This window comes from Physcomitrium patens, chromosome 9 (assembly GCF_059467195.1).
Source record: "Physcomitrium patens ecotype Gransden chromosome 9, ASM5946719v1, whole genome shotgun sequence".
Classification (NCBI taxonomy): domain Eukaryota; kingdom Viridiplantae; phylum Streptophyta; class Bryopsida; order Funariales; family Funariaceae; genus Physcomitrium; species Physcomitrium patens.
In genome coordinates, this window is record NC_143418.1 from 13493170 (window position 1) to 13515401 (window position 22232).

At 38.3% G+C, this 22232-nt stretch overlaps 5 protein-coding genes, 1 long non-coding RNA gene and 1 pseudogene across 12 annotated transcripts; 4 read left to right on the plus strand and 3 right to left on the minus strand.

The window, feature by feature from the left end:
* Window positions 1–1080: 1080 nt before the first annotated feature.
* Window positions 1081–3153, plus strand: LOC112287042 (uncharacterized). The gene is made up of 2 exons (XM_024529645.3): window positions 1081–1911; window positions 2048–3153. The coding sequence occupies exons 1-2, from the start codon at window positions 1513–1515 to the stop codon at window positions 2381–2383; spliced, it is 735 nt and encodes a 244-aa protein (XP_024385413.1). The 5' UTR covers window positions 1081–1512; the 3' UTR covers window positions 2384–3153.
* LOC149988389 (uncharacterized) lies at window positions 2291–3153 on the plus strand. Its single transcript, XR_016504815.1, has 2 exons — window positions 2291–2429; window positions 2599–3153. It is a non-coding gene; the product is annotated as an uncharacterized LOC149988389 (long non-coding RNA).
* A 1077-nt stretch (window positions 3154–4230) lies between these two features.
* On the minus strand, window positions 4231–5575 carry LOC112286304 (short-chain dehydrogenase/reductase 2-like; annotated as a pseudogene). Its single transcript, XR_016504908.1, has 3 exons — window positions 5459–5575; window positions 5001–5271; window positions 4231–4852 (listed from the first exon to the last, which is right to left on the minus strand). The product of XR_016504908.1 is annotated as a short-chain dehydrogenase/reductase 2-like (transcript).
* Window positions 5576–9014: 3439 nt separating this feature from the next.
* On the plus strand, window positions 9015–10251 carry LOC112286306 (large ribosomal subunit protein uL29c). The gene is made up of 2 exons (XM_024528056.3): window positions 9015–9518; window positions 9859–10251. The coding sequence occupies exons 1-2, from the start codon at window positions 9027–9029 to the stop codon at window positions 10012–10014; spliced, it is 648 nt and encodes a 215-aa protein (XP_024383824.2). The 5' UTR covers window positions 9015–9026; the 3' UTR covers window positions 10015–10251.
* A 4692-nt stretch (window positions 10252–14943) lies between these two features.
* LOC112286624 (beta-carotene isomerase D27, chloroplastic) lies at window positions 14944–17874 on the plus strand. Of its 6 annotated transcripts, none has more exons than XM_024528680.3 (8): window positions 14944–15197; window positions 15599–15964; window positions 16150–16289; window positions 16498–16587; window positions 16758–16819; window positions 16943–17049; window positions 17339–17434; window positions 17633–17874. In XM_024528680.3, exons 2-8 carry the CDS (start codon window positions 15730–15732, stop codon window positions 17686–17688), a joined length of 786 nt encoding a protein of 261 aa, XP_024384448.1. In that variant the 5' UTR covers window positions 14944–15197; window positions 15599–15729; the 3' UTR covers window positions 17689–17874. The 6 variants fall into 6 exon arrangements, with proteins under 6 accessions (XP_024384448.1, XP_024384452.1, XP_024384451.1 ...); XM_024528684.3 differs by having other exon boundaries at window positions 14956–15197; window positions 15602–15964; XM_024528683.3 differs by having other exon boundaries at window positions 14956–15197; window positions 15605–15964.
* A 220-nt stretch (window positions 17875–18094) lies between these two features.
* On the minus strand, window positions 18095–19061 carry LOC112286627 (DNA-directed RNA polymerase II subunit 4). The gene has a single exon (XM_024528689.3). It carries the CDS (start codon window positions 18868–18870, stop codon window positions 18442–18444), a length of 429 nt encoding a protein of 142 aa, XP_024384457.1. The 5' UTR covers window positions 18871–19061; the 3' UTR covers window positions 18095–18441.
* Window positions 19062–19448: 387 nt separating this feature from the next.
* LOC112286625 (vacuolar protein sorting-associated protein 24 homolog 1) lies at window positions 19449–22177 on the minus strand. The gene is made up of 6 exons (XM_024528688.2): window positions 21768–22177; window positions 21176–21252; window positions 20743–20845; window positions 20436–20557; window positions 20067–20270; window positions 19449–19942 (listed from the first exon to the last, which is right to left on the minus strand). Exons 1-6 carry the CDS (start codon window positions 21877–21879, stop codon window positions 19853–19855), a joined length of 708 nt encoding a protein of 235 aa, XP_024384456.1. The 5' UTR covers window positions 21880–22177; the 3' UTR covers window positions 19449–19852.
* Between the last annotated feature and the right edge of the window lie 55 nt (window positions 22178–22232).

The window sequence follows — 22232 nt, forward strand, 5'->3', positions numbered from 1 at the left end:
TGGGAAAGACAGGCATTGATTCTTCCTGTCAAACCAACAAATTTGCATGCCATGTGTTGGCATGCCATTGACACATGGGAAACCTTGGATTGAAGGGAGTGCAGAGCATTCAGGAATTGTATCCTTGTTGGCACTAACAAAAGACAACATTGGTCTGAGCCTTAGAGCTTTCATGGCTATTCAATCAATTGTCAATTGATATATTTAACATCATATCAACCATTTACTTTTCAATATATTTATGCTGCCTCATTCTTCTTTAGCACTTTAGGAAAAGCTGTGGTTGGGCTTGATACTTGACTGTGTTGCTATTTCCAGAATATTTTCCACTTAGAATATTAATATTAGTACCACTGTATGTGCTGGCATGGCTCTGGTGTGCTCTTCTGTTGAACGATAACCAATGTGACATTAATGTATCAATACTTTTCATTGAAATTAGCTGCTTCTCTACAAACCAGAAATGCCATTTCATTTCTATTTTTGTTTAGATCCATGTTGTTACACGTCAACACATACACACAGAAAATTGGGAAGCTTTTGAATAATGTAGGACAATTTTTAAAACATTACCTGAAGTCTTTAAATTAGTCCCCAAGAATGATTGACCTTCAGATTTGCTTAGTAATGGAAATGTTGTTACTCGTGATTTACAATTCATCCACATCTCATCTGCATTGAAATGTCTTACTTTTAAACTATTAAAACAACCAATGTACACAAAAAGTTGTGAATGAAATGGCACATAATATTACCAGTTCTGCTATTGCTACCAATGTAATCAAATGCATGTATTTGCCTATAACTGCTATACGAAAGTGTAAAGTGTCCCAACTACATGAGAAGATGAAGGACACCTTTGTAGTTTATAGTATTATATTGGGGGGTATTTTAAAGCGAATTTTGGATGAGGAGGTAAGAGCTCACTACAACTACTCACTGCTCGCCGTTCTCGAGACAACCTTCGGATCTAGCATCTCGAGAATCTGCGTTTCGCAGTTCTAGAATCTACTAGAACGCTCAGGGGCCGCAATTGAAGGCAACGGCTGATTGAGGGAGTCTGACAAACTGTACCGGGAGGTGCGACACGCACGCCACTCTCGGGAAGCTAATTTCACGGGGCTTCGATGCCATTGTGTTGTCTCAGTTGCGGAGGGGTGTCGTGTGACTAATTGGATGTCTCAGACCTTTGGTGTGATCCATCACCTATTGTGCAGAGCCTTGCAGGAGCTGGAAGACGCTGTCTATAGATGCTTGTTTGCTTGATCTTTGTCGAAGTGACTGTGTTTGGAGGTCTTAGATTGCGACTGTCTTAGCGTGGATTGACTGCTCTCGCTCTGTTTGGCTGTCTGTCTATTTCTCCCCTCCCCCCTTCTTTCGCGCTCTCTCTTTCGTCGAAGAACTAATTGTGTTTCAGAATTCGAACCAGGATTAGTTTTGGAGAGTTGGGTGTAGGACTTTGGGCGTCGTAGAGTGCGTACGTCCTTGTATTTATCAACCAGGTTGAGCATTATGAGGTTTGATATTGGGCATAACGATGTACGTGGGTTTTTCACTTGTGAGGAGGAGCACGCGTACGCACTCCATTCGCAGACAGTAGAACTGAACCAGTGTGGTTCTATATTGATGCAGCAGATCCATGCACCCATAGAGGTTGTGTGGTCCATTGTGAGGTCGTTTGGCAGTCCACAGATTTACAAGAAGTTTATACAAGCTTGTATCTTGACAGTGGGCGATGGTGGGGTTGGGAGTATCAGAGAAGTGTTTCTGGTGTCGGGTGTTCCAGCCACTTCCAGTATAGAACGGTTGGAAATCCTTGACGATGAGAAGCATGTTTTTAGTTTTAGGGTGTTGAAGGGAGGCCATCGTCTGCAGAATTATCGGTCCGTGACCACGCTTCATGAGCAGGAGGTAAATGGCAGGCAGACTACCACAGTGTTAGAGTCTTATGTTGTTGATGTACCAGATGGTAACACGAGGGAGGAGACTCACATGTTTGCTGATACTGTTGTAATGTGCAACTTGAAATCCTTGGCGCAAGTTGCAGAGTGGAGGGCCATGCAAGGGATTACGCAACAATTGTCAACCTCCTCCCTGTAAAGGCTTGGATTTGTCATGTTGGGGATATGGATTGTGTGTGCATCAGCGGTGCAGTGCAAGACTTTTGGCCGTGTTTTTCTTTTTCTTTTTTCCGACGTCTTTTGCAGCAAGGAGTCTTACAACGCTCGCATTCTCGTGTTTGCGAAGTATTACGTTGCAAAGACTCGCTCACGGTACTGCGGCAACGGCGACGGTGACCTTCTTGAAGACCTTGCTTGCGTGCTCACAGCGTCCAAAGCCTGTGCTTCCTGCTTTCGGGCAGCTCTTTCGCCTGCCCCTCTAGCAAGCTGCGTCCAACACCGGCTCTGTGTTGGCGTTAAATGCGCGAGGTAGTCCGTCCTCAGTTCCCTTACGTTTAAGAGGTTCGCCGTCGAGTTGGGTTTCGCCTGAATTTCGACATAGCTACGTGCGTTGGAAATGTGGTTGCCGATAAGCAGATGCGGTTAATCACGCTCTGCTTGTTGTGGCGTGGGTTTTTGGGGATTGGTAATGTGCTAGGCTGGCGATGCGACTTTACAGGGAAGAATGTTAACAATGAGTGCAAGGTCTTGTTGTTGCGAACCGCGGAACAAATCGTTTGCAGCTACCCAGATTCCAGTAAGAGCGGGCCTGGTGGGAGGTGGTCGAGCGGCGTCTTTCAACGAAGACTTTGGACATACCTAAGAGACATCGCCTCCAAACTGTGGCTAAGAAGGCCGGTTTTGATCTGAGTGACATCTGGTTAGGTTAATTTTTGTAATCCTTATGGGAAGCGTCATGCAGTTTGTAGCACGCTCGGGCACAGGTTATAAAAATAGACCTTCACACTTAGCAGAACTTGTTGAGCGTGTGATTGAATTCGAGCTGCTATTGAAGTCCTTTGTTTATGTATGATATCTGTAGAACTTTTCTAGACTTTATGCCACCTGAGCTACCATGTATAGAAGCAGTTACTTTGTCAACCGTGCTTGATGGTACACGGCTGTCAGCTTTTAGCGGTCGTGGTATCTGAATGAAGATGCAGTTATCTTGAATTGAAATTTTTGGTAATTTTGCCTTTGCAGCTGGCATAAATATTGGCATATGCGGTTTTCTTTTGTAAATATTTGTGGAGAATGTGAGAGAGGCTAAGGCCGGATGAGTCATAGATTTATTGACATCATGTAAAGTGTTGTTATTTTGAACGACCACTTCTGAAAGATTTTTCTGCTCCTCTTAGATCCCTGTTGTCACAAACTGTAATGTAGCAGAAGCTTGTGAAACAGTTCTGCTGGTTTGTAGTATGAATTTAAACGTTTGCTGCACTGTAATCCGTTCAACAACCGACAACTCTCACGTTTTCCCAATTTGGGTCGTGTGACGACCAGGCGATGTCGCCACAATGCTTTGATGTAGCTACCACTCTGCAATTTCAAAAGTGGTGGTTCATGTTGGCACTGTCGGAAGTGTGTTCACAATCGGAGTTTTGGCCTTCGTTAACTGCTACATGGATGTGAGAGTTTGTTGAGAGACGGATGTTTTTTCCACTTGTCCTCTTTTCACTGTTTGCGAGATCGGCTGGTGCATGGGATCCATGTGGCGTTTGAATGTCAGGAGTCGCTCGTATCAGGATCGTGCAAATACTGGTGGGGTGCTGTTTCAATGTGTATACGAGCAGTTTTTAAGTTTGCAAAAGGTGTACTGTACTACTACTTTCCGCACATGTGTAACTGTCTTAAAAGTCAGCAATTGGTCACTGTCTTTGTGGACCGTGCAGCTCAATTCTATACGGTTGTGGTGTCCGTTGATTATTCAGTGATGTAGGCACTACAGTTAATTGGTGTGGCTGTTAAGAACAGAAAAAAAAGATTGGATTTTATAAGACATAACACAATGAGTGCAGGCTTGCTATTGCCGAATTAGATTATAGTGCTGCAGGAATAATTTCGAAGGCCTTGGAGATATACAAACCAAGTCCGTGCACAGTGACTTCAAACCGGAACTACAGGAATGAATATAAGAATCATCACGTTAATGATATTGCAAGTTAAAGTGTTTCGTAATTGTGCAGTACTAATGCCTTGAGATTTTAGAAGTATGATACCTAGTTTTCACGAGGGTGTTCACTGAATGACGTAATTGGTGTAATCATAGCGGAGCTTGATCACCATGATCTTTCTTCAATTTTCCTAACAAAAAACTTCCCATGAGGATACTCTTCCACAGGCAGGAGGGCAAGCGACACTGACGCTTGTGCCGCATCTTCCACTGGCGTCCACCGCGCTGCGGCGATATACCCCTGCGCTGTAGCTTCGCCAACTTTCTACTTAAACTCCTCCAAAAAGTCCGTCTTCATTGCTCCGGGGCACACGGCGTTCACAAAAATCTTCTGATGTTCGAGTTTGCTCGACGTCTTCGCCGCCAAGACACGGGTGTAGGCGTTCATAAAAAGCTTCGACTCTCTGTACTGGTGAAGATTCTTCCCCCAATTCTCCTCCTTCGCCCGCCCCGCTTTCACATCCTCCAAATACTTCACCGCAAGGGCAACGACAATACTTTCGTCTTTCTGCCCCACCGCTTCGTGGATCTTCGCCTTCAAGTACTCATTGTGATCAAAATTCTCCATTTGACCGACTTGCTACGAGACCATGACAATGCGAGCCCCGAAAGGCGAAGCTCTCAACAGTGGCAAGAGATTATCGGTGACTCTCCTCGCGCCGAAATAATTCGCTTCAATTGTTTCGACCGCATCGTCATACTCTTCCGAGAACTTCTGTACCGCTGCATTGTTTATCTGTCAATCAACACCAATCTTAGTGCAAGCGGAAAAACAAAACAAGTAAAATTGAAGTGACCTCAGCATCATCACCAACAATCCAGTGAAAATTTCCAGTAGTCAAAGTAAATACTCAATTGGTAGGAGATGAGCCAAAAATGCTCACCAGTATATCAACACCGCCGTAGTTGTTTTGCAAATAAGACGCCAATTGCGTCACGGATTTTTCGACGGTGACATCCAGTGGGTGAAAATGAATAAGATCCTTCAGTTCCGGCTCCGCCTTCACCTGAGACTCGACAGCTGCAAGCCCTCTCGCAGTATCTCGCGCCGTGGACACAACCGTAACGCCATTCCTCGCGAGCTCCAAAACAATGGCGCGGCCAAGTCCCTTGTTGCTTCCCGTCACAACCGCCACCGTATTTTTTGACCACCACCTAATGCCGAATCCACACCCATAAGTCACCGAAACCGTTCTCATCTCAACAAAATCCAAGCATCTACAGGGCAACACACGTTCACCCCTATAAACACAGAGTCAACTCACCGAGCTGCGGCACCCAGCACAGACACTCCTGAATTCACAGTTAAGCAGGATGCATGACGAGAAGTTACAGGCAGTACCTCATTGCCATGTCAACTAGCAGATCTTGTACAGTATCAATTCACTCGCGAGATATGACGAGAACTGCAACCTCGAAGCAGATTGCTAGAAACACCAGTAGACGAAATGAAATCAGGTTCCGCTTTATGGTCAGACTCAGATACAGACGCAGTGTGAGGTTTAAGAGGCAATGTCAGCAGATCAGGGGGATGGGGGTTTAGTAACCGATGTGGACCTGGCGGTAAATTTGGGTTCTTGTCGATAAATTGACGTGTCTCGTTTACGCTGGCGGTGGAAAAAGTCACAGAGCTCCGCGTCGGAAGCTGCGGCGGAATTTTCAGTGCAAGTTTTAAGTCGCAAGTTGCGCCAGGACTTTGCTATGGGGATAATATGTTATAGAAATCTATTGATAAATACTAATGAATTACATTAGAAACAATACATATTTTATTAACACCATTCAAAAACTAAAGAAGCAAATAAAACACACTTATGAAAGATTAAAAATTGGAATAAATTGTGTTTAGTTATTTTATTAAAGCTACTGTCTATCTATTTCTTATCTGTGATATTTGTTGATTTCCACGTTATTTGTTACTAGGTTAAACAATATTGCTTGTGACGTTCACATTCTCTTCCTTCTTCATCTTTCTCTGATTCAGTTGTGTTCAAACCTAACGTTTAAATCCTGCATCTTGATCTCGAAGAGATCTAATTTCAGCACCATGGATTTTTACTTTCTGCTACTAAGTGGACACTTCTTTGATGTAAGTTTACGTCCTTTGGAAACTGCAGGATTCTTCAAAAACTTAACTTATCTAGAATTGAATATACATATAAAATGCAACTGTATATATCTTATGGTTTTGATTTGTAATATATATATATATATATATATATATGTATGTATGTATGTATGTATGTATGTATTGTAGAAGAAGTAGTCATGATTAACCCATGTATTATATACATATATTTAGATGTTCTTACCTTCTCACAACTAATAGTATACACTATGGCAACATATAAACAAATGAATAAACTCAGCATTATAATACAGAAGACACTTATTTTATTTTTACATGTTCAATTAAGAATTTTTTCGGACCATGAAAATTTATTAACTTCATAAAATTAAAACTCAATAATTAGGAATTTCTGATAATATGTATAATATTCAACTTTTTTTATTAAATTTTTTTTAGTATACTATAATTTTTGATGTTTTATACTTATTTTATTAATAATTTTATTTTTTATAATAATTTTTTAATTTAAATAAAATGATATTTTCTTTAATACTCATATTTCTATTTTTTCTATTATTATATGTGTACCTACCATATTTGCACAAATTAAAAGATACAATATTATATGGAAACCATCAAATAAATTGAAAATACAATATAGATGAAAAATTCAAAAGATATTCATTATTACAATTTAATATGAAAAATATTTTATTAAAGATCTTTAGTTATACATGATATGTTTCTTATAAATATAAAAAAAACATTAAGGTATGATACTATCAATAGTTTGGTTGATACTATCTTTGAATTCATTAGTGATGTTTATAATATATATATATATATATATATATATATATATGATTTTAATTTTTTGAGATTTAGATTTTATTTAGACTAAACACATGATTATATCATTTATTTAAATATAGATTACATAGATTTAGATTAAAGAAACTCTTTTTAAAAAAAACAAAGTCATTTGGTACTATACTTAGCTAAATAGTTTTAGAATATAGAAAAATACTTAGGATTTATTCTATTACACATTTAAATGAAATAACTAAAAATTTAATCAATTCTACAATAATAATTCTACAAATAGAAAATTCATCATGACAAATTTAGAAATTAATTTTAATTATTTTTGTTATAAAGTTTCAAAAAATAAAATAAAAATAATAATAAAATAAAAATCCAATGTTGATTTGAAAAGCTAAAAAATCTTAGTGTTGATATTCATTGTTTATATTTATAATAAAAATAGGATATTTTATTTTAAAATATTGTTAAATAAATGGAAAGTTTTTCTTAGTGTAAAATATTGCAATATAAAACATGTAGCTATAAAACATTTATACTAGAATTTAAATTATAAAAAAATTAAAAATTCTAAGAAAATTGAATTTATTTACAGAGTTTTAATTGTTGATTACTATTACCACCACTTTCTTTCCTTCTTTCTTTATTTACATGAAGTCATTTTTGTTGTTCTACTTTCGCAACTTGAAGGACGTTTTTGATGTAGATCTATCATTTGCAAAGTAAAAGCTTTCTAGTAAGGCCACATGTTAATATTCATTATAGTTACATGTCTATATTCTAATTACTTTCATTTTCTCCTGAAAAGGCAGTGTGAAACAAAATTAAATAAAGAAAAAGATAACAAGGATCTTCAAGATCTCAAAATTTTAAGTACCCAAAACAGATTAGTAATGGAAGGGTTTTATAAAGAAAATGTAATTTGTAAGCCTAATTTATTGAGATATAAGAATAAAGTTAACAGTGGCAAAATTAATATAGTTGATAACTTGATGAAAAAAAATCTAAATAATATTTTGTTTTAAATTATTGGTATGCATATATAAAAAATTATATTTTATCCTCAATTATTATTATCACTTCAGAAAATTAATTGATAATTAAATTTTCAATTTTATGCATTTTTTAGTAGATTAGAATTGTAAAGAAATGTCACAATTAATTGAATTAGACCAAAGTTGCGCCCTCTAAATGTAATCTAAAAAGCACACTTTTCTTTAATGATCATTTTTGGGATCTTTTCACTTTGGATAATGTTTCTTTTACAAATTTTAAAAGTACATTAAACGTTTAAACATCGTTAATGTTAAAAAAATTATAGTATAAATATATAATTTTTAATATTTGACAAGGTGTTGGATATTGCTCTTTTCTAAAATCCAATTGATTTGTAAAAAATATCACTCTTACAATTATTTTATTTTATTTTAATTACAGACTTAATTGCAACAAAATTACAGTGATTCTTGTAACTACAATTTTAATATCAATATTAAATTACTGAGAATGAATACAGTTTCATTTAGGTTGTACTGTCAAAAAGCATGCTGTAGGTAAAATATTAACAACAATGCATTGCCACAACACTCAATGTTTGTACAAAACAACAGAACATATCTGCAATATGTATATACAGATACATACACATCCACCAGAATCTCATGCAAAACTAGTGAAATTTTTCTGCATCCAAGTACAAACAAACCACTCAAAATATCATTTATTCCAATGCATTGCTTCATATCATGAAACATCAATGTTAAAAGTACACTAATCCTGACAAAAAAAAGTGACTGCGACAGCCCACAAATCGCCACAGAGACCATCGTCAAACGGCGACGGTAATATTCCACTCACCACGCTGTTGACGGTACTTGTCTACACGTCACGACGGCGACCAACTGAAAACTGCGACGGCGCGCCATCGTGGTGGTGGAAGAGGGAGCCTTATCCTGAAGCAACGGCAAAGACCCAGAGGCAGGGCCAGCTTCTTCACAGTCGCGGAGCTCACTCTCGAATGTGTTTGTCTTCTTCTTCTTCGTTGTCGATCAATCTGCAGCAGCAGCAGCATTGTAGTTTCTCTTCCTCGCTAATCCTACTTCAATTGTGCTCTCTTGGGGAGTTGCGTACAATTTCTCAAGCCATGGCCTGCGTCGCTGATGTGGGTCGCGCTGTGGCCTGCGTCTCCGCGTCTTCCCTCTCCGCCTGCACTGCCCACACTGCCGCTTCTTCCCGAGTCGCATCAGTTTCCGTGTCGCCGTTCTTCTGCCCTGGATTGAAATCGCTGTCCGCGTCGGTCCCTCAAGCGCGCAGAGCTGTCCGACATGGAGTGCCGCTGGTCGTGGACATGGCGAAGCGCGAGGAGGAGCTTGTGGCTATTCGGAAGATGAGCGACGAGGACATCAACCAGACCGTTGTGGACTTGAAGGGAGAGCTCTTCTTGTTGCGGACCAAGCAGGCCACCCGGCAGGAGTACAAGAGCAGCGAGTTTCGTCGCATTCACAAAAACGTACGTGATGGGGAATTCTGCCGTTTGCTATGCATTGTGGAGATTAGGAAGTGCATTTTCTTTTTCTGCTACTATCCTTGTGGGGAATGGCGGGTGGGGTGTTCAGAGTAATATTGCGAGAAGTTCCTCCATCTTCGTATTTTGCTCAATTTCTTAGAACCCTTCACTACCAGGAGGATAGGTTTTGCACAGTCGCCGCTGGAAATTTCATTTGTTTGCAGCATTCGTTTTGTTTGTCTACAGACCCCTGAAGCCTTACGTGGTACGCAGTGCGTTACGCGAATCCTTATGCATCCTACTGAAAATTTGAATTTCGAACTTCATGGTTGGATGATGACAGATTGCGAGGATGTTAACTGTGAAGCGGGAGAGGGAAATCGAAAGAGGAGTTGGACTTCGGGAGTCAAGGAAGCTTGACAGGGAATGGAAGAGGAGCATTGTCATTAGGCCTCCTCCATCGTACGCTGCAAGCTTAGCCGAACAAGAGAAGAAGTAAGTTTCCATATTAGTTGACATAAATTTACCATGTGTGGTGATCAGAAACGATGGGGCTATTTTGCAGCCGACTCAATTCGGTACAGCCTGTAAGCTCTGATAGCTTGCCATTACTAGGAAATGATTAACCTGCTTATTAAAATTAGCTTATGATCGTGATAACTCAGATCTTCTTTCCCTTTTTTGTATCCAAACCGATGATTCGTTACCGTGTGAAAAACATCTCTGAATTCGTTTATGTTCTCTGAGTAAGCGTGTTCATCAGCTAAATCTTCAGCACCAAATTAAGCCATTAGTGACCATATTATAACAATTACAATAGCAGCATGAAATCCAAATGGCACATTCGGATCATGAAGATTTACCATTGCTGCTTCTGCTTTTACGATGATTGTGCTCGCAAGGTCATTGCAAAGCACGATCTATCTAACTCTTGGCAACAAGCTAGTGCCCATTTCGATGATGGTGGTTTCACTGAATCTGAGAACCTTTTATGAAAATTTTCATAAGAAATCTTTACTAATACTTCGCTTGCTTGAAACCTCGCTCGTAGATAAGCAGAAAGATCACACATAGCTTTGTGATAAGTCTGATTTGGGGGTCGTGGAATTGTTGACAAGCATTCAGTGGCTTAATCAATTTGTGCGGGTTTGGTGAGAGCTCTGGGGATGAAGTATAAACGTACTAATTAGAATTACAGGTGCTATGGCAATCTAAGAATTTAGGTTAGTTGTATTATCTTTCTTCACATTCACTTTGTTGTTTTGTGTAAAGCTCGTTTTACTTCACATTTGATCCATTGGAATCCTATAAATTTGAAGTATAACAAGCTTTACACAAAATCCATATGAAACCCTAAAAATTTAAGAACAATTTATTTGAATATGCTCACTGGCCTTATGCCAAAAGATATGCATGTGTTTCATAAATAGATTTTGTTTCTTGTTTTGTTTTGATTAAGTTAAATTGTTTTTTCATTTTTGCTCTAAAACTGTCATACTAGCTTTTATGTTATATGATGAATCTTAAAACCTGAGTGCTATTGAAATTACATGTTGAAACTTTTAATGAAGGGTGACAATAGAAACATCTACATTTTGGGTGTTGATATCCATATTTTATCAGTAATTAGCTAGTTATTAATTTTTTTATCATCATATGAATATAACATTATGTGTTGAAAGGGTTGCTATCCACTACTATTTGACTCATAAAAACAATCATGTTTGTTGATAAAACTCTTGTTCATAAAGTTTTTAATTGATTAAAAATATTCTTTATGTTGAGATTTTAAGAATCTTATGTCAATGATAATTTATTTTAATCATATAAGTAAACTCATTCCTTCATTTAATCAAGTATGTAATTCAATTTTTACTTATGTCTAAAAACATAATTGATATAAAAAAATCAATACACATATGCATATAAGTTTATATTACATGAATATTGTATGTATTATAGTTTCTCTATAAAAATCTTTTAAATTTAAGTACTTCAAATTTCTAAAAAATAAGTTCATATGACTTATTAAAAACAAGTATCTAATAATAAATATATATATATATATATATATAGAAAGACACTTAAGTAAAAAGATATATAAAACTGTTATTTAATGAAGTGAGATTATTTAAAACTTGGATGCATTAAGATTGTTCAAAGGTCTAAAAAGTCAAAATATTAATAGTAAGAAGAATAAATTCTATTTTTAATATAATATTTACATAAATTTATTTTTCTAATTCTTTATTAGATATATATATGTACATATGTAGATTTAAAAAAATAACTTTCAAATTTTTGATAAACAAAAGCAAATTGTTAAATATCAATTTATTACATGTATGAAAATTGATATTTCCACCTAGAGTTTTATTATTTCTATCTAGCATTGTGTTGCATCCACCACATTGTTATTATTGTTGTTTTTGTTTTGTGACATGCTCTAAAGTGATTTTGCTTTGATTGATGCTTTAATGGAGCAATCCTTTGTTCTTGTCAGCAGTGTAATCCAATATGGTGGGGATTGTTTTTGGTAGGAAGATCCAATATGTGTATCCTTACTACAATTCTTTGGACATGGGTCTTGAGAGAGCACAAATTTTCCTTCTGAAATGCCCAAGTAAAGTTACTGCATAAATACAATGGATAACAAAACAATAACAATGTTATAGTGGGTGCAATACAAGGTTGGGTAGAAATAGAAAAACTTAGGATAAAAACATCAAATTCTAAATGAATTTCTATATTATTAAATTATTACTTAAGAATGTATATTGAGTCTTTTCAACTCTTTTGTCTTGTAATATATGCTATATTATTTGATACATTATTTGAAAGCATAGAAATATAAATTTATGCATGATTAGATTGTAGCATAAGTATGGCTAAAATAATTGGATCTTTGATTCTTGGATTTAATGATTTATTTGAATAATTTTATAATCAAAGAATCTTTAGATTGAAAAGAAATACATATAAACACCTAAAGATCCTTCATGAATAATATAAATAATTTTCTTTTATTGGAAAATTAAAAAATATATAATTAATCAATTAATTAATAATTCTAAATATTCTATCTGTTCTGTAAGTTTCTTGATGGTTTCGATGAGACATTAAAATAAATGAAATAAAACTTTACTACTAAAATTTCAAAATTAGATGCTTTAAATAATTAATTATTGCACATAATAAAGGCAATTTTTGTTTAGAGCAATTGAAGTAGTATCAATGATAAATTAATTTCTTTCTTAGTTTTAATTCTTTTTAAAAAAATTATTCTTTTAATATTATACTTTTTGTAAAAATAATCTTTGCTTTATAAATAAATCCACATTAATTTTTAATTTTTAATTTTTTAATTGTGCTAGATTTCAGCTTTTATTTGATGATAATTGGATCAACTTTAAGATATTAAGAAGTCTTTGTATTCAAAATTTTCATTTCATCATATTGATATTAATTCTTCCAATTAAGAGAATTTGCAACAATATTTGTATGCAATTAAGTATTTTTGCAAATGCAATTCAATGATATATATATATATATATATACATATATATAGATTTGTAACATTCTAAAAAATTTAAAATTCTGAAAGTAGTTCAATTATTTTTAACTATGATTATAAAATTATGTTTATATATATATATATATATAGATTTGTATATATGTGTATGTATATACATACATGTATATACTTAAATATACGTATTTGAATATAATATATTCCCAAGTATAATATCACTTGTTTAAAATCTTGGTTTAGTAGTCTTTGTATGTATGTGTATGTATGTATATATATATATATATATATATAGTCTTCTTACATAAACTTTTGTTATTATTGCCTTCTAAATGAAAGTTTTTAAATACACAGAATAGCTTCTATAAAAATAAAAATAAAAAAATATTTTCTTTTCTTTTCTTTTTATGATGCATCAATAATAATAATAAATTTTATAAAAATTTCTATGAATAAATTTTACATAACAACATTAGATTTAATAATAAGACATAAAAAATAAAAATAAAATATCCATACATAAACAAATTATAAAATACACACACAAACAAACATACAATAGAAATATGATATATATATATATATATATATATATATATAGAATAATAATAATAAAATGTTAAAATGTCCCATCTATTTACTAAATTGATCCATTCTATGGTAACAATTATTAGAAAAATGGATCATCTCCAAAAACCATCATTCAATCATGGCCCTCATTCCAACTCTCCTTGTTCTCAGCCTCCATTCCTTCCGTTTTCAATCTTCTTCATCCCAAGCCCCATCATTCCCCTCCCTCCACTTCCAACTCTCATCTTAATCCCTCTTGTTCTCCCTTGGTCCCACAACAAGATGGATTGATTTAGTAAATGGGTGGATCATTTTAACATTTTCTTATATATATATATACACACACATACACACATATTATTTTTTATAATTAGAATATTTACAATATTTATACTATTCATACTTTTGATATCAAATGCAATGTTATATCTTACATATATTTTTTTTTTTAAAAAAAAACACATGTATTTATTTGTGGACATCTTTCTAATTGATATCAAGAACTTCAATCCATGGATTTTAACTAAATTATGATCACTTTACAAAAAATCCATGATATTTCTTTATTCTAAATTTATTATTGTGATACTATTTTAAAAAAATAATCTCTATGAGTTTTAACAATTAAATTCTACCTCCTCTAGAAGAATACAAAATCCTATTGCTTTAACATGTTACTCTATAAACAAAGTTTATAGTATGAATGGCATAGGAAATAAACATTAGCATATCCCTCTTAATGCACCACTGCTAATTCTCCAACATCAACATTCACATTTCTTTTCCAAGAAATTCACAACATATTCCCACCACTTATTCATTACATTAACTATAAGTTTCTATACAAGCAACCACATTAAAATCATATAGAATAGAAATTTTTTAAATGAAAATGAATAGTGTGGTTGCAATGTAAAAGCAAGGACAAGAGAACATGAAAAATATCCACATAGCCAAAAAATAATAATAATAATAATAATAATCAATAAATAAAACTAAAAAAAAAAAAAAAAAATCCATACACTTCAAACCAACCCTAGACACCATGAAGCCCCACAAGCACAAGACAAAAATCTTCAGAAAACGTAGATATACCCACACTAGCGGGTGGAGTGAAGTCTACAAGTGCACTAATACTAGCCAGGGGGCTCTTTACGCCAGCGCTGGCGGCGACACGCAACGCCGGCGACTGGCGTGGCCGAAGCAACGATTAGAGTGGCGTCCACGTGGGCCCGGGACTGATCCGGGCCGTGCGAGGTGCCAGGCCGTGGTGGAGGCGTCTACGCCTCCCCAAGAGCAACCGTCGCGCATCATCGCGTCGCGTCGTCGCCCGCTCTCTTCCTCCTCCTACTCTTCGCCTCACGGACCGCAAGCAACCGCCCGCAATCGCTCCCTACTAGTCGTCATGATCACCCCCACCGTTGTCACCGTAGAAAAAAATGCACCCATTAATGCCGTGACTCCGCGAGTAAATGAACGCGCATTGTTTATGTTTTCTGTGGAACAGCTGCTTGCGAGTCTCGATCCCGTCCATGTCTTGCTCACCGCGTGCTGTTGTTGTTGTCGTCTTCATTCCAGCTCTGGTATGTTGTTAGTTCGTTCCCTGGTGGGTTGTCTTTGTGAGGATTTAGTGCGATCGCCTATCGGATTGTTCGAGGGTGGTTGTGGTTTTGTGTCTGGTTGAGATTTGAGCTCATGAGTGTTGAAAACTTTGGTGGTTCGTAGTTGGTGTTGTGATGGTTAAATTTGAGTTCTGATCGGATGGAGGTGTTGCGAAGTGGCGTCCTGGTTTAGGTATCTGAAATGAAACATGCTGTGGGTATGAGGTTAGTTTGTGGATCTCACGTGGAAGTGGAACATGGAAGATTGAAACTTTTGTGGGTTGATCAGTTGTTGGGAATGAGTCAAAAAACTGCTGATGTTGAATAGGTGGCAGGCAATTGGACGATTAGTCTGACTAGTTGTGGGTGGTGATGCTTTGAAGAAGCAGAGAAGAATCATCTTCAGAAACGTAAACTGTGCAATGAAAGAATTGACCCTGAGGATCTGAAGACCTGTTGATCGCTGCGTTTCTTCCTTGAGAGGGTCAGACTGAGGTGTCTCCAATTCGACGAAATGTTGCTACAGCTAGAGGCGCTCCGCGGAGGGGCGACAAGGATCCCCTTTGCCTCGCATCTAGAATTAAAGCAGCCACGACGGCATAGACCGGATGGCGTGAACATGGTTCGGTGTAGAATGGCGGAGCCATCTGGGAAGCCGGCTCCCATGGGAAAGAAAACTCATTATAAAGATTCGTGGCTGGATAACACGATTCTTAGCATATGCATGCGTCGGTTGGGCAACGTCACAGGTGCACTGATCATTATCAAGAGTTGCACTGAATTTTAGTTCTCATAGTTTTGACGGCTCTGGTGTTGTCACAATGCAATTTTCATTCTTTGAAAAGAAAGCAGGTAGTCTTTGACATGCCTAGTCAGTGGTTCAGGTGGGTGGATTTTAGGGATGAGTTCATAACTGTGTGCATGAAATTGACAGGGGTTTCCACAACCAAGAAGGGCTACGATGGGTTTGTGGAGCTCACACGCAAGGTGATGGAAACTCGTAGTCCTCTGCTGCAGCGTGCGTCGTCAATGCGAGTTCTCCACTCCGCAATCCCGCCCTGGCTTCTCAAAATTGTAAAACACTTCTCACTAAGATAACAGATGAATTCTTGTACCAGATTAGGTCGCCGATTATTAGCCTCAATATCGTGCCACTTATCATCAAGCAATCCTACAGTTCGAGAGCTTCAAAGCCTTGGAAGTGCTGATTGTTATTAACGACGTCACAGATGTGCGTTCCCATTGGGGTTTCCACTGACACATGATGTATTCCTGTGCATAGATAAGGAGATTTCTCCCCAACAATCAAAAGACTGCTGAGACGTTTGCAGCTGCAACCCTGTATGCGGAGTGGCTGGTGGGGCCTTGTGAGGTAACTACATTAAACTAGCCATAAAATTAATTCAGATTGTGGCCATGGGTTCGATGTGTGCTGAAGTCAATTTGCTGCGATTCATAAGCCGTACACATAGAGTGATGACCGTAATTAAGTTCTCAAGCCTTTGTGATATTTGGGTTCATACTCTTCCTGACAATTAACAGGTCAAGGAAGTGGAGGTGAATGGCACTATGCAAAAGAGTGGAGTGCTGATTAAGAAGTGCAGGTATGTCGATCAAGCATTAGTTGAATGTCAATCACGCTATGACCACGATTTCTTTTTAGCATCATCTGTTACATGCTACAAGTCTCTTACTTCTGAGGTAATTGCTGGTGTCATTGGTGAAAGGTACCTGGAGAGTAGCAACTGTGTGGGAATGTGCGTCAATCTGTGCAAAATTCCCACGCAAGATTTCTTCACAAACTCGCTTGGAGTGCCACTCACCATGACTCCAAGTATGTCTCTAAATCCAATCACACAAAGCTCATCCTGCTCATACCAGTATCAGTCTACTAGCTACAAGAGCATCAAATTTTAGGGCATTTTTGGTGCACAGCTAAATTTGATAATTGTTGCTCTCTTCGCCCACGCACACTAATGTGAGAGTACGTCTACGATATCTTCAACCACCTTCTATTCCCGTCTCTAAACTTAAAGATGTCTTTCGTAGTCTGTAACGTTGTCGCGTACGGGTGAATTCTTTGAAGTAACTGCTAATTTAACCACTGCGTATGAGATTTGCAGACTTTGAGGACATGAGTTGTGAGATGATATATGGTCAAACGCCACCCTCCATCGAAGAAGATCCAGCGCTTCAACAACCCTGCTTTGCTACTCTCTGTAAGCCAGTCATCTAGATCCCATATCCGTAATATCAGACATGCACTGCCAGTCAAACCATCAAGGATCTTGTGTCGTGGTGTCTAACATTCCAACTGAGATCATTCTCTCTAAACTGGGGACATAAAGGTATACGAACACAATAGGGTTAGATAACCATTTTTCTCATTCAAAATGGCTTAAACTTGTTCCGCGCAGGTCCTACAGCACGAAAGAAGGCATTGACATGTTCGAAAACACCACTACCACCCTAATTTGTGATATAACAGTAGATTGAAACTCCATAAATTAGTTTGACAATTGGAATAGATGAGCCCTCTCGACATTGTAGATAAGTATAGCATGATTTATTCGGGGGATATCTAAAACAATTTGTTGACTTCCACTTTCCAAAATAATTGGAAATATAAATAAGTATATCAGTATCTCCCTTCAAGTCAGCTCTATCTCATATTGAAGGTTGCTGAAGAATATTCGTCCTCCTTGACTCTGCTAAACAATTTCCTCCATGACATACCAATTTGTCCCGTTGAAATCCTCAAACTTGCAGGTGAACATACACATGCATAAAAATTAACTCCCAAAGACAGTCCTGAATCCAGAACTCAATCCCTAAAGCAGATGAATAAAATCTTGTTCGCAAGATCATTATAGACTAGATACATTCAATCATTCCTGATATTTTAAGAGAAGTAGTAAAGTTCCACAATTGAAAACCTCTAAGACGCTGACTTAACCAGAGAAAAGAAATACCGGATCCTATAGAATGGAACATAAGTCATCTTAAGCTGTTACGATACGCTAACATACTGAACGCATAGGTTTGCAATCTTTCTGTACAAAAGTAAGTTTTATCTCCTACACAAAGTGTCCAAAATACTAGTTCTATCGCATGGTCTCAACCCCACGAAAGTCACCCTCCATCGTGCATAAGCATGTTCGCAACCACCCACATCCCCAAAAATATCCAAAATAGAGACCGTGCAAGAGCACTGGTACTACACCCACTATTCGAACTTCTTGATTGTCGCAAGGTCGGTAAGCATGGTCTCAATCTTCTCTTCGTCCATACGCCCCCTCTTGGTAATCGACGGAACCAGTGCCTTGGCCTCCTCAACGGTCTCCGGACATAAGTTCCCGATCACACATACCTCAAACTCGTGCAACTGGTTCCTCGTCAAAACCTCTCGCACTTGCTTCACAGCGTCAGGGTTCTGGTAGCGACTGAACCGCCGCACATACTGAAGACTCCTTTCAAACACCTGAGAAATCTGTGAGGAAGGGTCATCCGCCAGCTGCTGCAACTGTTCGTACTTACGCTGCAGCACGAGCGCCACTTCGGCATTCATCAAACACTTCGCCTTCACAAAATCCTCCCCAAGCTTCAACTCCGATGCATCCTCCTCCTCGACCGGTTGCCCTGACCTCGATGCCATCGTTCCCCTGCGCACCTCAACGAGCAGAACGACTGACGCGAAAATCTTAGGGTTTAGAATTGATGTTCCCACTATAAGCTCTATGTTACTTTGTTCTCTTAAGGCAAAGAGGATACTATTTCAGATTCCTGATTCGATTTTTGATTTGTGGGTCGGCGGCGTTCACTTTTCTTTTCTTTTCTTTCTTTATTCTTTTTGTACTAATTCCATAGTGTGCAAGACGATGAGGGGAATCCTTGAGGAGCCCATCCTTTGTAGTCACTCGTGGGGTCCTACTGATTGGCTTTAGAGCCCTAACCACACTGTGTGACGAAATGAGGAATTGTGTGCAAGAGAGGAACAGGAGGTTGTGTATGTGAAGACACTGACGGCTGGGTTGTGCAAAATTGAGAACAACGCATATCAGTGGCTATGGCATACACAAATGATTGCCAGAGAAGAATAACTATGGTGTGTGGTAACTCAGCGCAAGCAAGCCTAGATCTGCTGGTTGAAAGAACCTGGAGTCCAGTTGCAAGAAGCTAGTGAGAATCAAATAGCAAAGGAGGCAGTGGATAGAAAGAGTGACCGGTTGCGGATTGCGTAACAAAGCAGTAGTATTCAATGATTTTTCACCAACTTTGCCGGGAGCATAATTACAAATTAATACGAGAGGAAAGTTTTGTGCAGTGATTCGAGTTGCTTGCGTACTCAGAGCTAAAGCAGCAGCAGGAAATCAGATGTTGGTGTTGTCCTACGTTTACAGCTGCTGTTCTGAAACGTGGCAAAGGACATGGAGCTGTGCTTCATGCTTCACATGGCAAAGCTAAGCGTCTACTCTCTTTCTAGTCTGTCCTGTTTTCCAACATCTCTAATGTACTGCAGTCAACTGCAATGGAGACTGTTCCTCCATTTGAGCTTTCCGATTCTCAGACACCAGATGTTTGGAGAGGTAGTGATCCAGCGGGTCATGTTATCCTTGAAAGAAGTGCAATAAATTGCTTTATGAGCGCACACTGGCCAAGCGAGCACGTAAAGCGTCCAGCTCTTCGTCGTCATTGCCACCCTCCGCAGCTGGAGCCGCTTCTTGTTGCTGCACCAACAGAGATAAGAGTTGAGGTTCCAGTCATGAATGTAAACCTTCCCAGCTTAAACTCTAGATCACAAGTGGAATCTCAAACAACTTCATTGTGGGTACGGTTCTACAAATACATTACCTTTCTGGCAGCCTGAGAAGCAGGCTTCACACGTTCCTTAGCAGGCTTCTCTCTGCTTGCCCCTGCTGCTGGTAGCTGGACGGCAGTCTCCACAGCAAGCTCAGACAACACCTTGTCAACCTCCTCCTCTACCTCTTCTTCCATGTCTTCGTTGTCGAGAGCCGAGTCCAAACCCTCATTCAGCATTTCTTCCATTACTCCGGCCTGCCACATAAGTTCTCTTTCTCAGATTTTAAAGCCACTGATAAGAACCCTGCCTCCTTCATACTGTAATGTTTTCGTCAACAAAGCAAACCCAATGGAAACGATCTCAGTAGGGAAGAGAGAAGAAGCAGCTTCCTGCAGTATACCAAGAGGAATGTTACATACCCTCATCATCTCTTTCGACAACTCTTGCATGGTAGCCGCCACTTGAGGAGCCTTCATGAGCTTGTTGACAAGGGTCATAACCTCAGTACTCTTTTGCAAGTGCCCTACTGCTCGTGCAGTGGCTGCAATCCACAGTCCGATTCGTTAAGCAATTAATTCATCCAGTGCACATTGTCCAACTATTCTGTAATTCGGACAGTTTCTTGTCTCAATAACATGTCTTGTTCTCAGCTTTCCACAAGTGCTATTTTGTTACTAAAATCCTGCACAGAAACCTCGACATGTGCAAACATGTTGATCATCTTACCCAAACTCTCTCCCAGATGCATCGATATGGAGTTGAGTTGTGCACGATTCTCATAAAGGCGCCCAACCACCTTACGGGAACTCACAAGCTCTCTGGCCAAAGACTGTAGCTCCCCCAAGTTAAAGCCCACGAGTTAGCCTCTCTTTTCAAACTGTCAAAGGTGTAAGACTATATGCATGATATATGCAAATGATAGCAAATGCAGAGAATCGAATATGCATACTATACTAACATATTACTATATTCATTCTGGCATTCTTAAAATCAGAGTTACATTCACTTGGCAACGAAGGCTTTATTTCCTTTCGTATACGCTTATTACATCAGTCACGGTTAAAGAGGACGCTGATTTAAGAAACGAGAGGAGGCTAAAAAACCCTAGGAAATTGACCATGCAAAGATCATGCCACGAAAGGTTTGAAATGTAAATCACCTTCGCCGATTGCATGTCGTTGCGTTTGGCAGCCTCCTTGATAGCCTTCTGTACATTCTTCTCTTCCCGTTGGATTTCTAGAAAATACAAACAACGTTAAGGTTTATGCTTAATCATTCGAATCAGAAGTCCAACTTACAGATGTAAGACTCTTAGCCCTAACTTATACCACCAATTTATATCTTGTTTTAATGGCCATAATTAAAACATCACAAGCGTTCCCGAAAAAAGTTAATCAAGGGAAATTTCGCACGGCTGACTGAAGTGAAGAGTATGTCAGCCGTGAAAAAATCATCGGTACAAGTGCCTGGTGAACACTGATTACTCCCTGCACGTTTCGAATCTCACAACTGGGAGGAAATACACTACATGAATTTTTTGAAAACACCCTAAAACAAAGTCCTCCCAATCGTACATCGATGCAAATAAACACACCTTTTTCTCCTTGTCATGTTATAGAGGTCGATCTCAAGTCGACAGCGCGTCTAAGTTACCCACAATTCTATCAGAAGCAACATCAATAAAACAGAGCTACAGGAGTTGAATGGTTAGGACAAGAATAGGAGAAAATAACCTAAAACCCACTTCTTACCACGAATCTGACGCTCTTGGTTGCGTGCCTCCTGTCGCAGCTTGCGTTGCCACTCACGCAGCTGCTCTTGAGGACTAGGTTTAGGCTTGAATACGCTTAACACCTTCTCCATGTCGAGAAATTAAGCGTCCACCCCCTCAAATGGTTTAATTCTCTGGTACTTCCCAATGCGCAGCTCTTCGCATTAAAATCTCACACCGACAGTCACCTCAATCAGCTTAAAAACTCCAGCAATCTTGTAAAAGTCAGCATAAAACCATAATCTCTCTCGCTCTCTCTCTCGGAACCCAAACAGCAAGGCTGCCGTCTTATTCTCTCGACCCCAAAAATCACTAAAACAATTCTCAAATTCTCAAATCCTTTTCCAGCCGATGTCTTCACACCCTTGACCACATTCCCCTGTTTCCAAAACAAAAATCTGCCATCGACATCGGGGCGGGAACACAAATGACCTTGTTGACAAAC